Source organism: Sinohyriopsis cumingii, chromosome 15, assembly GCF_028554795.1.
Source record: "Sinohyriopsis cumingii isolate HCF-2022 chromosome 15, ASM2855479v2, whole genome shotgun sequence".
NCBI lineage: Eukaryota > Metazoa > Mollusca > Bivalvia > Unionida > Unionidae > Sinohyriopsis > Sinohyriopsis cumingii.
In genome coordinates, this window is record NC_142975.1 from 149,191,516 (window position 1) to 149,213,865 (window position 22,350).

The 22,350-nt window shown below is 35.5% G+C and overlaps 1 protein-coding gene across 1 annotated transcript in view; it reads left to right on the forward strand.

The window, feature by feature from the left end:
- LOC149783040 (uncharacterized) overlaps window positions 1–15,972 on the forward strand; it is a 35,117-nt gene extending 19,145 nt beyond the window's left edge. Inside the window, exons 7-16 of the mRNA XM_089934634.1 lie at window positions 437–516; window positions 1,698–1,814; window positions 2,300–2,348; window positions 4,932–5,061; window positions 5,499–5,627; window positions 6,846–6,914; window positions 7,409–7,490; window positions 10,986–11,080; window positions 11,559–11,687; window positions 12,130–15,972. Coding sequence (XP_089790760.1) covers window positions 437–516; window positions 1,698–1,814; window positions 2,300–2,348; window positions 4,932–5,061; window positions 5,499–5,627; window positions 6,846–6,914; window positions 7,409–7,490; window positions 10,986–11,080; window positions 11,559–11,687; window positions 12,130–14,568 — 3,319 coding nt within the window. The 3' untranslated portion in view covers window positions 14,569–15,972. The remainder of the gene's footprint in view (window positions 1–436; window positions 517–1,697; window positions 1,815–2,299; window positions 2,349–4,931; window positions 5,062–5,498; window positions 5,628–6,845; window positions 6,915–7,408; window positions 7,491–10,985; window positions 11,081–11,558; window positions 11,688–12,129) is intronic.
- The last annotated feature ends 6,378 nt before the right edge of the window (window positions 15,973–22,350 follow it).

Consider the following 22,350-nt stretch of genomic DNA (forward strand, 5'->3'; position numbering starts at 1 on the left):
CCACCGGAGCGGTCACCCAAATGGACGCTCTAACCACTAGGCCACCGGAGCGGTCACCCAAATGGACGTTCTACCACTGATGATACAAAGCCTGAAATAACGGGCTCTTGTATTTAGTTAACATTTAACGTCCAACTTTGCCCGTAACATGTAAAATCGATGATGGAATCTTCCTATGTCGTTAATGGTACCACGTGAGGACTAGATCAAACACAATCGCCAGCTTGTACTAAAATGCCATCAAAAGTATTTTTAAGCTCGTCTAACGCTGACTAACATCATTTTAACGCTCATTTTTGTTACTCATTGTGTAGTTTTTCATGTTTTCCATGTATGTTTTTGTACGTTTTTTGATTTTTTCAGTCCCGTGTTTGTAATCCCAATCTCGTCCATCGCGTATTTATTTTATCGTCTGTGCTATTTTTTCTTTTATTAGTTTGGCAGAATTGATTGAGAACATGGCATCGGGAACTGAAATTGAGACGATACTTCTTCATGTCAGGAAGAAAGGAGCAGGTAGGAGTGCAAGTTTGTTTTAAATAAAAACAAATTAACGGAATTGTTACATTGCTTGTTTTATTAGTTACTCATTGAATCTCACATGCTTGATTTAGCGTTCGATGCAGCTGGTCAGTCCGTATGCCATATCACACACCAATATTATAACTACATATGTGTCTTTTTTATGTCCGTGCGTCGATATTTTTTAGATGCAGTGAATATAACTTGTTTAAAATTCAGTTGTTTTAAAATTCGTTTGTACAGTAAAGTTACAAATATTTCGAAAGCATAAAAGATGGTTTGTAATAAAACAAGACCGCATTCGTGTTATGTTATAAGTCAGGGGAAAGAACTCATTTGAAATAACTTGTGAATACAAATAGGCTTCATGCCTTGACACACGCCTACGACATATCAACATCGCTCTTTCACTCTTTTCACTGAGTCAGAATATAACATTTATTTAGTTTTTTTTTATATATGTAAAACACATTGTAGTCTTTATAAATGGGACTAATGCAACTGAACTCATTGTTACTTTCGCCTCAAAGCATCGATGTCGTTTAAAACAAAAAGCGAGACAATCTGGGTTTAGTAATTTTCACGTATGTTCCAGTTCCAAAACAACCTTTCTTTGTTTAAGTAAAATAGAAAGTATTTTTCAGGATTTTACGTCCTTTTTAAAACAGTAGAAAATGGTGTTGAGTTGCTATTTAAACTGACCAAAACATTTTTGAGTAATGGTAACATACATAAAATGGTATTTTTTCTCTTTCTCTTTACGACTGGAACATAGTTAGAGGTGATATTTAATTTTTAAAAAATATACAGAACTTGTTTTTCTGTTGATGGCTGAGAAAAGTAACGGTTTTATGAAGATTCAATTCTGGCTGAGAAATGATAAATATAATAAAACAGGATTTCATAGTTTTGTGTGTTGTCGACTGTTGCAACTTTCAATAAATGAAGTTGCTTTTTCCGTATATGAAACTGACAGCTATTGCTCGTCCGGAAATATTAATTGACATATACTTTCAGCCACATTGTGTAAAATATTAATGCAGTGTAACACTGAATATATCATGTAATTTAAAGATCTAGACCAAAAGATCCCCCCACACGACCCGTGTAAAATTTCTGATCCATCGGAAAAGATTTTTAAAGGGATGTTGAACTTTGCAATTATTTTTTGTTAGGTCAACTGGATCACCCTGAATACATGGTATTTGAACTGTCTAAAGTAGACCACTTTAGGGACAGACTAGAGTTCATCCGATTCCGCTACAAACTGCAGTGGCACTTGTTTGAAATAGGTGAGTCTACAGAATATTGTTTGTTGTTATTGACTGTTTTTCTTTACTTGTTCAGTTGATTCAATAGTGCTCATAGTAGCTGTAATTAGTAAATTAGGAGATGATCATGACCCAGACTAAACTGAAATACACCTACATGAATTGCCTGGCAAGATGAAATCTTAGGAAAGAAAGGCATCTGATAATGCATTGGTAGACATGTATTAATTTTATGTGCTAAGCGTCAGATACGTCACATATGGTGATAGCCGATAATTTGCTTTTCAGGTCTACCATTGGCGTATTGATCGTTTTATATTCTTGATTATTAATTTGGTATTTAACATTTCGCTTCTGAACCTATATATTAGTATAATATTATTATGTTTGTTCTATTTTTTTATTTAATAAAAGTAACACTGCGTATATGATGTTTTTCTGAAACACATTTGTTCGAATTGTCAATTTTCTATTTTATAATTTATAAAAATGCTTTTGCATTCCAGAGCAACAGCTGAGGGAGCTACACACTGCCTGTGATGAACTTAGCAATAGGTATGTAGTTTATAAACACTTATGGCTATCGAATATATTGTAAAGTGCAACATGTGTGTATTTTAGAGACACCCAGGGCTATTTAGAACCTATTGTAAACTGTGACAGACATGCATATGACTATCAGAACTTATTGTAAACTGTGACAGACATACATATGACTATCAGAACTTATTGTAAACTGTGACAGACACAGATGGCTATCAGACCGTATTGTAAACTGTGACATACATACAGATGGCTCTCAGAACGTATTGTAAACTGTGACAGACATACAGATGGCTATCATACCGTATTGAAAACTGTGGCAGACATACCGATGGCTATCATACCGTATTGTAAACTGAGGCAGACATACCGATGGCTATCAGAACGTATTGTAAACTGTGACAGACATACAGAACGTATTGTGAACTGTGACAGACATACAGATGGCTATCAGAACGTATTGTAAAATGTGACAGACATACAGATGGCTGTCAGAACGTATTGTAAACTGTGACAGACATACAGATGGCTATCATACCGTATTGTAAACTGAGGCAGACATACCGATGGCTATCAGACAGTATTGTAAAATGTGACAGACATACAGATGGCTGTCAGAACGTATTGTAAACTGTGACAGACATACAGATGGCTATCATACCGTATTGTAAACTGAGGCAGACATACCGATGGCTATCAGACAGTATTGTAAAATGTGACAGACATACAGATGGCTATCAGAACGTATTGTGAACTGTGACAGACATATAGATGGCTGTCAGAACGTATTGTAAACTGTGACAGACATACAGATGGCTGTCAGACCGTATTGTAAACTGTGACAGACATATATATGGCTGTCAGAACGTATTGTAAACTGTGACAGACATACAGATGGCTATCAGAACGTATTGTAAACTGTGACAGACATACAGATGGCTGTCAGACCGTATTGTAAACTGTGACAGACATACATATGGCTGTCAGAACGTATTGTAAACTGTGACAGACATACAGATGGCTATCAGAACGTATTGTAAACTGTGACAGACATACAGATGGCTATCAGACCGTATTGTAAACTGTGACAGACATACAGATGGCTATCAGACCGTATTATAAACTGTGACAGACATACAGATGGCTATCATACCGTATTGTAAACTGTGACAGATATACATATGGCTATCATACCGTATTGTAAACTGTGACAGACATACAGATGGCTATCATACTGTATTGTAAACTGTAACAAACATACATACAGATGACTATCAGAACGTATTGTAAACTGTGACAGACATACAGATGGCTATCAGACCGTATTGTAAACTGTGACAGACATACACATGGCTATCAGACCGTATTGTAAACTGTGACAGACATACAGATGGCTATCATACCGTATTGTAAACTGTGACAGACATACAGATGGCTATCAGACCGTATTGTAAACTGTGACAGACATACAGATGGCTATCAGACCGTATTGTGAACTGCAAAAAGACACACTGATGGCTGTTTAGAACGTATCATAAACTGCAAGTAAATTTGTTAGACCCTGATATTTTCCCTTCAGACAGTTAATTGTGTGAACAGAAATGTTTTCTATTAAATAAAATCTGTGAAAAATTTGACCCTTGTTTAGTATGATAAGAATACATTTTTCACAAGGTCTGGATCGTTTATCTAGATGGAGATTATTAATATAATAAGACCTAATCTTTATACTTGTTGCTAATCCACGATCTAATCTTTATACTGGTTGCTAATCCACGATCTAATCTTTATACTTGTTGCTAATCCACGATATAATCTTTATACTTGTTGCTAATCCTCATTAAATAGTCCATAAAAAAGTGATTCATTACTTGTCTTTGAATTCAGTTTGTACTTTTATTTTATGTGTGCTCAACAATGCCAGCATTTAAATATAATAAAAAGCACTGACGGTGCTCTGATTATTGACCTATCACCATGGCAAAGATAACCACGCTCTGCTCATTACCATGGACTATACAATCTAAGTATGGTATGTTGACATTTACCCTATGCAAATTTGGGTTTTTGTGCATATTGTCAGATTCATGACAAATGGATAAAAAATGTTTATGTAATGACGATTTAAATTTGTACATGATAAACAGTGGCAGTTAAACAGGTGACGAATATCAGGCCTGAATACCCTACAATCTGCCACTGCGCCAGTAAATCACGTGATGTTCACAACTTTCTCAGCGATAGTATTACTGCAGTCCATAGGAATCGTCATGTGTTATAGTCTGAGTCACATACGATGATAGGGTAAAGAAACTGTTTGTCCATCTGAAGTTTCCTGCCACTTATTGAAATTTGGGTTTCGTATCAGAACATTAAACCAGTATTGTAATAACGTTGTACTTATATTTATATTTCTCTACCGTCTATCAGGTATATATAATACGTTCTGGTAAGTCTTTGAACAATCCGACTAATTGTTTAGGCTTGTCTTGCATTTCTAGATCGGTGCGTTTTGGTTTAAAATCTTTTCATTGTTAGCGTGTCATTTATGATTGGTGACCAATTTATAATTAAAGTTTTTTCCTCTCTCCTTAGCACTCCTCTGAAACATCTACTGGAAACACTGTTGACGGTAGGGAACTATCTAAATGGTGGAACAGAACGTGGACAGGCCGATGGCTTCGGTCTTGACATCCTGAACAAAATCAAAGACATACAAGATCGGGTAAAAGAAAAATGCTTCTGCCAATTATGGTTTTGAATCCAAAGCTCGTCTAGCAGATAAGTCTATGTAATATTGTGTGCATCTTGTAGAACAGCAAATTTTTGAAAGAACTTTTACTTGTCAGATATGTTTGTACATGAATTTCGAAGACTGGTCATATTTTCCTATTTCTCTGAAAGGACCAATATATATATATATATATATATATATATATATATATATATATATATATATATATATATATATATATATATATATATATATATATATATATATATATATATATATATATATATATATATATTTTGTTTATTATAATGAATATACAGCGTATCTTCAAGAATTAAAATAAATTCAAAGTTAATGTTATATTAATAATATATTTAAAGTTAATGTTATATTAATAATATATTTTTGGTCAATATAACATGACCCAGGACGCAAAGGGGAATCTGCTAGAATTTGTCCTCAAGACATACTGTCAACTGTATGAGAACGAAGCAGAGATTGGCTGTCCTACAAGATTCCGTCTTCCAGAGCCCTCCACCATGCGACATGCCGCTCAGGTAATAAATGAATCAAAACTATTTGTAGTTGTTGAAAATGTTTTTATGAAAAGAAATCTACTCGCATTCAGTAGTCACTCATCTATGAGATGGGGATGGTTTTTTGGGGCACGAATCCTATAGGCTGGTTTTTTAAAATTTGTATAATTCGTACTCATTTCAAACATACTTACTGCATAAATTCTTTTGTTATCTTGAACCAGCCCACCAATCATGGTCGGTATGGGGCCATGATTATTTAGACTCGAATAATTTTAATGAAGAGTTTCATGAAGAACATACAGTTTACACAAAACTTGTGTTCATGTATATAATTCTCATAAAAGTCTGGAATATAATCGTTGATATAGGCATTTGTGCCAGGCAGGCACTCGCGTGGCGAACCAGTAATTATCTCTCATTTAAGTACACAGTCACTTCATAATCCTTTGACAGAGTTAAAACATATAGATTGATATTGAAAGTTACGAATATACTCCTGACAGAGTTGAAAGTGATATCCCTGCATCGTATAGGAGGATGCACGATAATAAGAAGTGAAATGTTATATAATCAAAGATCGGTCTTCGTATTTAAACTGATCGTGTATTTGATGAGATTTAATTACTGGCATTCAATGCAAGTGTGCCTGCTACGTCTAAAATTTGCAATCTCTGTTTCTGCTTTACAAGAACTAGATTTCCAGATTTAATGCCACCAACGTATTCTTTGTGGGTGACATATATTGTTATTGATGCCCAACAGTCCATGGCGGATTTTAATTACGACCAATAACTGTCGAAGGGTGTTGTAAATTAAAAGGAAACTTTATAGTAAAAATATATAGAATAAGTACTATTGTCTTATGACAAACTTTGGTCACTCCGTTTGACTGAAAAATTTCCCCTTGCTTATTGAAACAAGTTTCAATTGCACTGTATGGATAGGGCATTAACGTCACATGACTTGTTTCAATTTGTATTCTTAGGAGAATAATAATATACGTCGACACGATGTTAGATGACTTGCAAACAGTATGGGATTTTTTGTAATTCTTATATTAAATCTTTTGGTATCAGTTCTTACCAGCTTGTAATATATACAACTTACGTAAAAATGCACACACACACACACACACACACACACACACAGATATATATATATATATATATATATATATATATATATATATATATATATATATATATATATATATATATATATATATATTCTATTCAGGTTTCCTTTGAGGGTGTCCAAGATGCGCTCAGTAACTTGTATTCTGATCTCAGAAGTGTCAGAGAAAAGGTAGGTTACAGTTTTGGATTACCATGGCAACATAATTGTATAAATACCTAAGTAAACACTCTCTTGCTTTAGATGTATATTTGAAGGTATTTGCTTCTTTTTTCTATGCCTGATGTTTTAATTTCCAATGAAATATTTAGCGCTACTAGCTTTCGTCTGCAGGAAGACGGTCCCTTGTTTTCAAATTAAATAACGTTATTGATGTCCTTTTTATTAATGGAATGCTTGTCCCTTATTTTGCATTATGATTTGAAGTTATAATGTAGAAATGCTTTTTTACATTTATTGCATATTGAAGTTGGACTGTAGAAATACTATTTCACATTTATAACATTTTGAATATAGAAATAATGTTTCACATTTATTACATCGTGAAGTTAGACTATATATATATATATATATATATATATATATATATATATATATATATATATATATATATATATATATTCTTCATGCCAAAATATTTTCATACTTTTCTGATATTATTTCAGCTCTTGGACCCCAAAGTGAACAAGGATACAACAAGACCAACTGATAGCTTTAGAGTTACTGCAGAGAATTTCTTTGCAGCAGGTATGAATGCTACGATTGCGTAGTTCTCGGTATTATATAGTCGCACAAAGACATACAATAACTCGTTTTCGGAAGCTAGTATACCCTTTATTAACAATATAAAACCAGCTTTGCCAAGTCTTTATCACTAATAGAGCCTTAATAAGTTTTAGATATAGACCAATTTTCAAATCAGGGCGGCTTTAACCTACAATCAAAATATTGAACCCCTTACTTCATCCCGATGAATAAGCATATACCCGGTATACGTGTTTCCTCACAAAAGGTCTTAACTAACTGCTATAGTATCTCTACTTTTAATTCATAACGATGAACACCATCGTAGATTATGAATTGCCGAGGACTTAAAACTAGCGACAACGATATTCTTCTGCTTTTAAATGAACACGATCATTCAGTGCTGTGTCTGCAGGAAACCTTTTAAAAATTGCAGACAACATTACACTTAAATATTACCCCTTTTTAACACCTGCTCTCAAAATATCGACTTAGGAGGAGCTTCTGTTATTGTGAACAATAGGGCTCCGTATAATGTATTTCCATTAAACTCAGGTTTGCAAGCCATTGCTGTAAGCATCACTCTTAATCGACTGATTACATTTTGTTCCACTTGTGTATCACCAGAAACAAAGTTGCAATAAATTAGATCAGACAAACTAGTTCAACAGTTGCCTACCCTAGTTGTTCTGCTCAGGTATTTCAATGCTTATAACATTTATTTGGAGATCAAACTACATAAATGACAGTGGCAAAAAGGTACAAGTTTCATTTCCAGACCTGATATGTGTCCATATAACATCAAGTTGCCGACCTGTTTACACCTGGGAACGGGTACATATACATTATAAACCTGACAATTTGTTCTCCTTTTGGATTATGATTTAGTGATGATCTTCACACCAGCAACCACGTCCCCAATGTCTCTACTATCGATGAGCCAATTTTATACTGGAAGTTAAAGAAGACCGACTGATGTCTGATATCGTTGGTTTTTAGATTTAACGACATTTGTTAGCGCAGGATCAATTTAGAAACAATTTTGCAAAACTAGACTTAGTAGAGATACCTATATGAACTTCAATTATCCTGTTTCGTGCTTTACAGATATTTTACTTGAGATTGCAGAAGAATCCATTCCTAAGTCCTCATCTAACTGTAAAAGAACAACAACAAAAAAATCCCCCCCCCCATCGTTCACCGAAGATTGTAAAGAAACCATTAGATAATGCCGAAAACCACTGAAAAGATTTAGAAATGGTCCGAAGCCGGCAAATTTAAGTAGTACTGCATATTCCGAGCTAAAGGTCGCATCACAATTAAAGAATGTAAGAGAATATCATGGAAAAACTATGTTTCTACCTTAAGCTCTCGTTCTTGTTTGAATAAAGTATGTGACACGAGCTACAAAATAAACGGTAAGGGACATGCAACTGTTTTCGACATCTAAAATTAAATAATGAAAAATTTCAACTCCAAACATGATGTAGCAAATGTACCTCCTGATAGTGTTTCTAAAAATTCAGAATCGCTTAAGTACCAAGCAAATTTTCGAAAGATTAAAAGTAAATAAAAGAATAAGCATTTAAAATTCACATAAAATAATTACGAAGTTGTAACCTGTCGTTTTCGCTTTTGGAACTTGTGGATGCTTAAACAAGATCCATGCTATATCCACTGGGCGTCACGAGATACACTACCAGTATTTGAAACCCGGATCCCTCACTAATAGCTGTTTTTAAATTTTCAACGATTTATTATTGACTGCTGGTAATGTATCAAAAACTTGGAAAGAGGCCGCCGTAATACTTATTACCAAAGCAATGGGACGGTAGTTCATAGGATCTGTGCTATCCTTACCTTGATAGCACAGATTCCATGAACTACCGTCCCATTGCTTTATCAAGCCGTGTCTTTAATAGAATTGAACGGATGATCACTGTAAGGCTTGCATGGTATTTGGAGACTAACCGTTTTAATATATCCTTTCCAATGTGACTTCAATATGGCCACAATACCAACGATTATCTGGTTAGACTAGAAACATTCATTCGCGAGGCTTTTACCAAGAACGAACATTTAGTAGCTGTTTTCATCGTTTTGGAAAAGGTCTTTGATACAAAATGGAAGTACGGATTAATTAATGACCTGCATGATCTGGGTCTAAAATGTCGTCTACCTACTTTTAAATCGAACTTTCTGGCAGACAGAGAATTCAACGTACGAGTAGGCTCCTCCCTCTTGTACGAACAAGAGATGGGTGTGCCACTGGGCAGTATTTTATCTGTTAGACTATTTAACATCAAACTTAATAACATCACCAAGTGTTTGGCTTTTGGTGTGGACTGTTCCCTATTTGATTATGATTTCTTAATATGCAATCGACCTATGCATACAATTGAAATACTGCTGCAGACTTCATTAGTAGAAGACACACTACAAAACTTCATTTGCCGGATGGTGCATCGATATTTTTCATCAGAAATCAAAGCAATAGACCTTGCCCTGAAATACATTCAAACCAAAAGTATCTTAAACCCTATCATCCTCTCCAATGCACTATCATTACTCCAGCCACTCCACAATAGGAAGTTCGAAAACTGACCAATATTAAACATTAACATACGGAGCTGTGTACCTATCACGATACTGCTGCCTAAAATGCCATTAACTGTTTTTAAGCCAGCCATACAAATCTTACAGGCATTATGGAATGATGCTGTCAATAACATGCTCCATGTTGTAGAACCCTCCTTAGGCGAAAGGCTTCCCTGTTACAGAGCCATTCGTAATGACGAATTCTTTATATAACAACACACTCCTTCATATTAAACGATGAAGATGCACCCAAGTATGTTTCTTGCAAGAAATCCTTTATCACAAAGCACTTCCTGATAGATTGTTTTGATCTCCAACCTACACGTGATCATCGCTACGATACGCAGCACAAGAAGAAGCTCTTTGTTGTAGAAAATGTGTCTTGTACTTTAAATGTCTTGAAGGAAGTTGAAAATTTATTTTAAAATATAGCTTGTGTGCCACCTATTTCATTTGATTATTTTAAACCACACGTGTAATATTAATGACCCCAAAATATCTTTTATTGCCTTTTTGCTCTTTGTACACACTATTTACATTATCCGTTGATAGGGAACCTTTATATATTATCCTCTTCATCTTTTGTCTTTTTCCTTTTTTCGTAAAAGCATTATTTCGTACATGTATCATTTATGATAGAACCTTTTTGTGGCGCTATATATTCTTACAGTACTGGTGCGCCGTAGAACCATAATCAATCAATTAACTAATTAAGTATTAGATGGCATACAAGGATGGTTATGTTACCTGATGAAATATGTTTCAGCTATTTGTCATCAACTTTCCATTTGAGTGGACAGTTGTGCTACAACATATTCATTATGTCACACACGTTGTCCATTATGTAGGATAAGTCTGTGAAATTTTCATTTTATTTATATAAAGGATACCTTATTTCAGCTCTGGAAGTGATAGGGGAACAGGAGAAGGTTCTGCAGGATACACGAGACCATTTTGAGAAGACGATTTCATTCTTTGTCTTGGAGGCCAATGAAGTATTTTTATGTCTTTGTCAATACTTTGTAATAGAAAGTCTTTTAAAGTCGATTACAGTACCATGTATTTTTTCGATAATTGCTTAAAGCTTTATATATATATATATATATATATATATATATATATATATATATATATATATATATATATATATATATATATATATATATATATATATATATATATAAAATCCTATTTTTTAATTACAAACATCACTTATTTAAAACTGGCTTTCTTCAAGTATTTAATTAACAAAAATAACCGATCACTATTAGTTTCTTTTGGCAACAGAAAGACCAACAAGATTAAAGCATTCCGACCACAAGTTTTGGCAATATTCTCAACCAGTTCTGACACTAATTCTGGAAAAGATCATTCAATGTCAGAGAAACAATACTATGATGAAGATATGGAACTATACGCTTTTTCCATAAATATGTACATACTTGATTTTATGAATCAAATTTCTTCTTTTAGGTGACCCTGCAAGATTTTTTCCAGATATGGGCCTTGTTTCTTCATGACTGCAAATACTTCTGGAAGCTTGCCCACCGGAGGCTGGCAAAAGAAAGATTTGAGCTGGAATTCAAATACAAAGGCCAGCTGGTATGTTTATTTAATTGACTGAATGATGTTGACTTTATTCAAGGTCATTTCTGTGCTAAACTTTGATGATGTTGACTTTATACAAGAGTCAGTTATATGCTGAACTTTCATGATGCTGAGTTTATACCAGGTCCGTTCTGTGCTGAACATTGACGATTGTCGTGAAAGAAGAGTTTCATACGAATTTAACCGATTGTTTTTATTACCTACAGAGGATTGCAAATTACACGCATCCGAACTCAAATTGCGTATATTCTGGTTTTAACATTGAGAGGCAACACGATAGAAAATGTCTATATAGTTTTCCCCTACCCCCAATAAAATCTGTTCACATTTTACAAGTTTTAAAGAGTGTTATATTATGTCAGTTCTGAAAAATACTTCACATATTTATATTGGTGCCTGGTCTGTAAAATAAGGCTTTATTTTCTTTAAATTTCAGTCTGCAGTCAGTCTTCACGGCTACGGAAGTTTTCGTGCAGATATAAATAGAGTAATGGCAACACATCCTATAACAAGTGAGTCACGGGATCCAGTTGAAAACAGCAAACTCAAGCACATTGACAATTGGATGCAATCTCTAGAAAATGTAACTGAATTGGAAAAAACACCAGTGTCTCTGAAAACATCCAGAGAAAGTCATAAACCGCACGAGACTGAGGAAAACAGAGCTGTTGTATCTGACCATTGTTATCGGTCCGCTTCGCCTAAACCATTGACTTCCACCCCACCAACATCCAGCGATGTTCATAAACCCACTCCCAAATCACCAGTAGTCGTTGCCAGCAACTTTGGTGTTCAAACAAGTAGCACATTATCTTCTGTTGGTGCTCAGCCAGTTTCGTTCAGTGATGCAACACCTAACTATGAGAACCAATCTCAATATGACAGACTGGCCCGGAATTATTTGAAAGAGACGCCACCAAAACCTGAGTCAAAACAGCTCAAGAGTCAAATATCATCAGCGGAGGCAGCATCAAGTCAAAAAAAGTCACAGCAGTTTTCTCTCAAATCATGGTTGAAAAGAGAAAGAGAATCTGTTCGACGTGAGGTAGAAGGCACTGACACCACTGTACAAGAAATTAATAAAACTACAAGTCCTTCCAAATCCTTTGCAAAATTCAGAAACTCAGTTGTACAGCGATTCACTGGCTCCAATGGTGTTAAGAAAAACCAAGATAAAACGGATTCACCAGATTCGAAACTCAGCACAGACAATTCAAAATTTTCTCCTGATACCCAACCTGCCTTGAAGTTTGATAGATACGGTAGGCTTGAAACAGAGAGTCAGAACGATGATAATGTTGATTCTTATCAAAGGGAGCGACTGACTTCGCGGCCGGAACAAATACCTATCGAAGGTAATGCAGCAATAGACCATGCTTATCCTGTCAACAGTAACACATATTTGAAGACTCCATGGACAAGTGAAAGAGTTCTTTCTCCTGAGAGAAGGGCAACTGGAGTCAATATTGTGTCCCCGATGAATGACGTGAATAACAATAACAAACAATACGATTCACGCGTCAGATCTGATGTTTTGCATGCGCTTCAAACATCCAGCAAAGCTACGACAGACACTTACAGACATGGTCACAGTGATTCTGAAAATTCTTCTCCTCAGAGGGATAACACCAGTGTCAGTGCCAACGCTGCATTGGACTCTAAAAGATTCCAAGCAAATCCAGTCCCTACGTACAAAGCGAAGGTTATAAATACGTACGAAAATCAAGGAAAATTCGATCCCCTCTATGCTCCGAGACAACAAGCTCAATCTGTTGTATATGGAGATGCTTTGCGGGATAAAATAAGCGGCACTGCAAACAAAAACGAGGACTCATATAATAAGGAAATTTCTAAAGTCGATCCGTACCATCATGGAACGCCACAAAAAGGATTACCGACATCATCATTATCTGTATATACGGCCACCCCTTACCGAAGGTATGATGATCGACTACACAATCAGGGTGGTTCTAGTCAAAATGCATCCCAGCAAAGTACTCCACAGCGAGCGGCCAGAGAAAATTCGAATGACAATCAGAGATACTTTACTCCAGGTAACAGGGCTCCAATGAATGTCCGTTCCATCACATCACTCATCGACAAATTTGAATGTCACAAAGATAGTGATGAAGCTCACAATGCTCCAAAAATGTCCCACGATAACTCACCGCCCCCTTTGCCAGCAAAACCTATTACAATTACGTCTACACCTGTAGGTCCTAGAAAGGGAATTCAAACTGGAAATGACAACGAGGCAGACGAATCTCCACCCCTACCACCAAGGTCTGATCTAAACGCGAATCGTTCTTTGTTTTCTCCAGTAAAAAATTCTTCTAATATTAGTAATAATCCATCGCCAGGAAATAATAATAATAACAACACTTACGTGAATAACGATAACAAAAACTATTTTCCACATTCTAGAAGAAGCATAGACAATTACAGTTTTGCAGAAAATAAGAACCCCGGATTGTCTCAAGTTACGAATAATGGACTTTCCAGTGTTGAAAACTATCAGTCCTCTGACACATTTAGTAACCGATCACATGCTTTTCAGCCACCAAATGACCGCCCATCAAATTACCCAACACCAAATAAAATGCCCAGTTATAGTTCTCGAGGTAATTACATAATGCCTTCAGCGGATAAGAACGATTTCTCTCGATCAAGAAATGATACCGAGAACACGGATGACGTTTATAGCGTGCAGCTTCGTAGAGCAGCCAACACATCGGTATTCGACCGGCACCAAAAAGCATCCCCATCTTATCAGTCGAGACCTCCTGGGTCTGCAGCCTATACTTCACAAGAGCCAACAGCCATCGTCAAACCCACTGTTGTCCACCAAGGACCCGTCTCTTATATGGAAATATGAGAGGAAAACATGTTGACATGGCAATCTTTGTAATGCTGTGATTCTTGACATCAGAATACGAGTCCAAATTCAGGATTTTAGATGGAAGTGAATATATTTGCATGGTATAAAATTCTTTGCAATACTGTGATGCCAAAGGGTACTATACCTCGTACATAAATCTGCCAAACAACTCTGTAATTTAAGAAAATGCAATGACTGTTTCTTACATAGGGACTTTACAATATGGCAGAGACAATGTAATGTGCCAACAATATGGTTTCCACGAAATCTTGTGGATTATGTTCGGTTATTTAATGTTTCTTTGTTATTTCAAATATTGCTTGGAGTTGTATCAAATATAAATTTTATGAAATTTATCAGACCAAAAATGTCCGCTCTTAAAAATTGAATGGAATTCAAGGTTAGTTTTAGACATTTTTTTTTTGGGGGGGGGGGCGGTTAGAACAACTAAAGGCACGTTAAGGTACCATTCTTTGATTTAACGAAATATATTTATTTACTGTTAATTACTTACATTTTCACGTGAAATAAGCATTGTATAAGTTTTGGACGAGTCTAAATCATAGACTAACATCTTTCGATACTTCCAATATATTTTTTTAAAAAAGCAGAAGTTCAATCCCAGTTGATCGCTAATTCATGCTGAAGTCCGAAGTTGTCTGCGAAAAAAAGAGGTCGCGAAATAATCTGCGTTGCCTGTATGTTTCATACAGTATAACCATGATTTATCTTTCTTTTATACATATAAGAACACAACTCATAAGCAGTTTAATATATATTCTGTAACAATTGTACGAGAAATTTAAATTAAAATAAGTTCTCTGTATACAATATTGAAAGACAAAAATTAAAAGAAAATTATGGATTGATAAATTAATGAAAATTAGAGCGTGTGAAAAATTACAGACAATATATTGAGTGATTTACACTACCTGACCATGTGATCTTGCTCTTTAATAAATATCACGCCCTTACCAAATCGCAGGATACCCTAGAGGAATACAAACTGTTGATGCCATAATTAACGGTTCCCAAGTCTTGCGCCTATACCCACGCTGATCTATGTTACCCATTCGATAAAACCGCACACGGAGAACTGTCCGCGTTGTTCTTTTTGCGAACGTTCTAGCTTTAAAATTTTGATGTTTCCATGATCATGAAAGTGTTTTTTAATTACCTGAGCATATATTTTACAATTTGTTTTCAAGCTGGAAATATCTCGAAAATGAAATCACACGGACATTTCTCCATAAGTGGTTATTGGCGTTTTATATGTGATGTTGAACTAACAGATTGTCAGATGATAATTTCAAAAATCGATATATTCAAAGTCTGTGGCAAGATTCCCCTTTTTGCTACTTTTGTACTTAAAGTTTCTAATTAAATTTGTTTGAAAAAGCATTCTTTTGTATTTTGCAATTTTTATAGGTTGTTTTATCACTCTAAAATCATTTCAAAGAAAAAAGGCATGCGAACTGTTGCATATTCCTGCAATACAATGGCTATTACATTGTTAACTGCAATTAATCACATGGTTCAACACACATACACACGCACACACACACACACACACACACACACACACTCGAGTTACTTATAGGTCCCTCCATGTTTATATTTCAGTTTTGGTTAAAGGGTAGAGAAGACTCCTAGAATGTATTATCACGTTTAAATTATTGTCACGTGATTTGCATAACGAAAATAACTAATATTATAGTCAGTGTTATATACAACTTCCAGTTACCTTATGCTTTAATAACGAAAAGAAAAAATATCATTCGCCCATTCTGTCATACAGTTTTCTTTCTTTCAAGCAACAACTATTGTAGCCTTGCAAAGCTTTGGTTGGACTTTAAAACTAATGCATTTAAAGAATTAGCTAATTTTGTTTTTGAGAATAAAAAGGAGGTTACATTGTCCCAGTTCTTACTTATTTAACGAATAATGCCCTTTTCTAAAGTTTTCAATTTCATAAAACGATAATTATCTCAGCATTTCGCTGTATGACCTCAAACTAACGTATATAGGAGCTGCGTTTTTGACGAATGGTATCTTATCAGGCAGACAGACAAAAGGAGAACTATCTAATAGGATATAATGACATCTTTCCTAATGTTGTAGACGCATGGCAGTCGATTGGTACACTAAAAAAAAAAGTACCACCACGTCTCATGAAATAATATACTGGCATGATTTTAATCAGTTTTTACATTAATGTATGTATTTTTAGAGTTCTCAGTTTGAGACGTAACAAATGTCCTTGCACAGGCAGATCTATAACATTCAGCAGTATAAACAGTGCCACTACATCTTACTGGCTTAATAACATACATCGACATAGACAGAGCCTTCATAAAACTGTACATCTTATTGGCTTAATAACATACATAGACATTGACAGAGCCTTCATAAAACTATATCCTACTGGCTTAATAACATACATCGACATAGACAGAGCCTTCATAAAACTGTACATCTTACTGGCTTAATAACATACATCGACATAGACAGAACCTTCATAAAACTCTTGTTATTGGTTTAATAACATACATAGACATAGACAGAGGCTTCATAAAACAATTTATGTTACTGGCATAAATATAAATGGTTTTACTGCTGCCTAATATAGCTCGGACATAATATAACGGTAGTTCTGTCTTTGTCATCGATGGTGGTCAAGGTTTCCAGTCCACAAAAATACGCAGCGTTAACAACATCGAATTATTAAGTCATGTCGGTAGATTTCACATGTTGAATTATAAAAAGATCTACTACATAGATAATAATAATAATAATAATAATAATAATAATAATAATAATAATAATAATAATAATTCAGAAAAACACATAATGCCAGTAGTTGGACCTACACAGATAAGCAATAACGCAAAGGCATTATGCAATAACCAATTTACCGATGAAAAAAATGTCAATTTAGTATTTTCACATTACTGGCGATCCTTATATTTACTAATCGTTGATAGGAAATGTAAAATATTCAAAAGAATTCATGTTTCCGGTGTCTATGGTACAATTTCTTCGTTATCGATTATGCTTATATCGAGTTCATTGCTTGTTGTTGGCATTGAAACAGTTTTTAAAATAAAGGAGGTTAGCTAGTGATGATCGTAACATAATATCGTGGAAGCTTCATCATCATTGATTAACAATATATTAAACATTTCAGTATATGAAACACAAAAAACTTCATCGTCCGTTAAAACACACATGCGTACATACAGGCATAAAGCACGCACACACTCAATTCACATCTAACTCTATGTAGTATACCAAATTTAATTTCACGAAGGGAAATAATTGATACTTCGTCTCGCTATGTTGCCAGGCACTTATACAAAATCTTTCTCTTTTCTAAATTTCTGAAAGTAATCATGCATTACCTTTATTGTAACATTTTTTCCAAACTGAGAATTTTTGGAATTTGGCAGAAAATAATCAATTTTATATCGTACAATTTATATGTCTCTGTTCTTTAAAACAGCAGTTAAACCATTTCTTTTCGACATAATTAAAACGGATATAATCACTCAGTTAATGACCACCGTTTTATAATATACGCACAGTAGATGGTTGGCAATAGTATGTGCAAACATCAGGCCGCAATATGGTTGTATCTACGTTGTAATAAGGGGGCCCCGAGTGGCCGAGTGGTCTAAAGCGCTCTCCGTTACGGATCCCTGCCATCTCACCTCTGTCTGCGTGGGTTCGAGTCTCGGATTCAGCTAATGTGGATATGTGAGAAAGCTTGCCAGTAGCTTTTCGTGAGAAAGCTTGCCAGTAGCTTTTCGTGGGTCGGTGGTTCTTTCCGGGTTCTTCCTCCATTAATACTGGCTGCCATGTATAGCCTATCGTGTGCTGAAAAATGACGTTAACCATACAACAACAACAACAACGTTGTAATAAAACTCATGCTGTATTTGCCACCAATACAGACAGTATATGTCTGCTGTGCATGCGCAGATACCTTCGCCATCTTGGATCAAAGCTGACGATGCGGTGAGCATAAACTTTAAAACTAGAGACAAAGATTGTTTCAAACCAATATAAGTAATTTGCAACAAAGGATGGAATGTAGCATAGCTTTCCGGCAGTAAGCATCGTGGACGGGTTATTAATGGACTTGCCAACTGCATGGTTAATATCATTACTAGTACAGTCCAGGGAAGCTAGAGTGTTTGTATAAATTCTGGTATCCAGCAAATAAAACACGTGATTGTATTAATTGATTGTAACAAGGAAAGGATATAACAGTGTTGCAATCAACCCAGAAAGTTAGTTTTTCTTCGCTTCTTTCTTGTTACTTTATTTAGATTTTAAATACAGCCTACGACTTGTGTGAAAAAATGTATAATTGACAATAGAATTAAAGTCTAAATACTTATTATTAAAAAAGTGTGCAAAAATGAGATGATGATAATGACAACACAAACAAAAGAGACAGGTTTAGAAATGAACTGGAAAGTGCAGTACATATTTTATCGCAGTATATATCTTATCACGCGACCTTTTTATTTGAAATAATACGAACAATTACTATCATCTTCGCAAGAAAGAGTGATCGCGGTAAAAAAAAAACATCTTATGTTATGCATAGAACTGAAGATACAGTCATGAAAGAAAGAGTACATGCATCAGCTCAAGATTTCATTATGTCACATCATGCGGTATGTAAGAAAAAGAAGTAACACGATGAATATTTATAGGTTACTGCATTTGTATGGGAAAATATGAACGAGTTTTTTGGATGTAATACTGTACGACCTTGGGAGCGCAGTATATCCATCCAAAAAAACGAGTTCATATTTTCCCATACAAATGCAGTCACTTTTTTATTTTATGCTCATTTTGTTATTCTACCTAAGGCTTAATTATATAAGCAAAATACACTACAAGAAACAACGGAAACGAATGCATGCCGTATTCCAAACTAAATACACAAGCCCATATTCATCATTACACAACAACAACATTACTGTGCACATAACTCCGCCCAGATAAATTTAAACTTAGTCGCGCTCGACTTAACTTTCGAAAGAAAATGGTTGGTTTAGTTAAAATTGAAATTTGGAGTCATATTGTGAATGAATGTGCATTGCAACAACTTTTCCATTTGATCTGGAATGAATAGATTTTGGTATGTTTTTCGATTGTACGAAATTTCGTGATTATGGACTGCATTTGTATGTGACAATTCCACATAAAATACATGGGACTGACGAAGCCAGGGAGAAGCGTATTGACATCTGCAAATGTGTTTTTGTTTCGGTCATTGAATGTTTGAAATCATAATGTGGGAAAAATATGAAGTCCTTTCAATTGCAATTATCAAAAGGACGCTATGGAATTTAATGCTTACTTCATTTTGAATGCAGTAAGTAGGACGTAATTTCACTTATCATCGAAATTACAGTACAATTTCGAAATGTGTAATCAAGATTGAGAACCTATGATATGGCTCATGTAATTCAGATTTGCAGAACTAAGAAAGTGCATTTTGAGGAAATTCAGGATGCAAAACTGTAAGTATATTTGTTTTGCCATTCTTATCGCCAGCTAAAGAAGACAGTATATGACTTGTCATATGTATGTTATTTGTAAGGACCTTTTCTTGCGTCTGTTGTATAATGTAGCTAACCTAAATCCGAAACATTGTATCAACGCGGAATGTGCCATAAGCAGTTGGTATGTGGCAGTCCACGAAACATCTGTTTTAGTTCATTCAGAAACAAATTTAAACAACCACAACGTAAAGCGCCTCTTACGCGAGTGTACATGATTTGTTTACAAATCAAAAGTGCTGGCGTCCGCGACCATTGTTTGTTTACAATAGAAAGTAGTTCCTTTATGCACGTGAATGCTATATGTGTATTAGCTCACGGATTCAGTATCGGGTAATACTGCACAATTCTGACAATGTAAAGTTAACGGGGGAAAAATGAGCATATAATAAGTACAACTACAGCAATAATGAATACTCATCACATATCAATTCACTACTAGCTATTTTATTAGTTCCCTCGGCAATACTCGTATAACTTTCTTATCTTCATTTAAACTTCAAACATAGGATATATGGTTCTAAGTCTCCTGGGATATATGGTACTAAAGCTCCTAGGTTATATAGTACTAAGGCTCCTTGGATATATATTTCTAAGGCCCCTTGGATATATGGCACTAAGGCTCCTATGATATATGAGTAGTGAAAGGGGGGGGGGGGCACTTTACGGACAATGGGAAAAAAAGATTACAGACCACCTGGGGAACTATACGGACAAATATTATACCTGGGGCTATATACCAACAGAAAGGTTGGGCCTGTATACGGACAATAGGAATGGGACAGGTAAGGTGACGTTACGGTACTGACGATTAGCAACAATGTAGCAAGGGGGCTGAATTCAATCGGAGCAAACAGCGGGGAAAAACCTAGAACGCCTGGCGGGAAAGATAAAGAGATAACTTATACAACATACAACAGACAAACAATTATATAACACCTACAAAAACTGTGAGGCAAGAAAGCAAATCTTTTCGAGCATATGAGTGGCTCTGAAAAGTGCCTTTGAGTTTATGTTAACATCATTCCGTTAACAGAGAGGACATAGCATAGGTCTTCTCTTCATCAAACTTCTTCTGACTTCTGGTCCGTAGATGAGAACTCTCTTCAAACAGCCTTGTCTCTCCACATAAATTTTTCTTTTCTAAACACTAGTATCCGTAATCCGGATAATTGTCCATGATGATCTGACATACATGGGTAAGTCCGTACGGAACAGCATCGACGTTACGAGAGTATATGATTCTACGTTTGTCCACATGTTGTGACGAGAACAGTGAAGGGAATTCAGTCAACTGCCGTTATTTATAGGGAAGGGCGGATGGAAACGGATTGAGTTTATTCACCAATCCAAACACGCAATCCAAAATTCAGTCACAACACGGAGCCAGTCTTCCAATCCGAAGAGAGCGACCTGTTACATCACATTCCCTATATGGATGCGCTAACGTCTGTGCGCAGTCAATCCATGGGACACAGTTTTCAAACATGACGAAAACTAAGACAATGAATTGGGGTGCACCGGCCGTGAAGACGGGAAGCAATAGAATAGCAGCGGATTTAGTCGATTTTCTTTCTTCTCAAGAATTTTTTTCGGTACCGGTACCTTCGCCACCTTCTCCTTCTTTACCACACGTCGAGGATTTTAAAAAGAGGCAGAAAGAAGAATGGGAGAAATTTTTACAGCAGCAGAAGGAAGCAGAACAAACTTTTTTACTGCAACAGCAACAGCGAGAAGAAGAAGAGGCAAGAAGGAAACGACAGGAAGAATCAGCAGAGAAGAAACAAGGTCTAGGAGAGAATGAGAATAGTGAAAGCCAAACGGTAACAGTACGTTTCTACATTTTAGCAGAGTTAAGGAGTCTGAAACAAAAGTATCAGACTTCTTTATTACAACCGAAGAGAAAAAGACCTTCCCGAGCCAAACAACCCAACCCTGTTACTACGCCTGCGATACCACCCCTAGTGATTTCTATCAAATCATCATCGATAGAAACAAATCCAGAAGTAGGCCTTGGCCGTGGCAAAGGCTTAAGGCAGTTAAAGATGATTACGTTCCGTTCTTGAGTTGTTTTTTTAAACAAACAAATACACAACGGTCCTTTTCAGGGCCACCCACTTCTCTAGAAAAGAGATAGTATTTCAATTGGCAAAATGAATTAAAACTCAAAAGCCCCTTTTTACCCATGATGTAAGTGAGT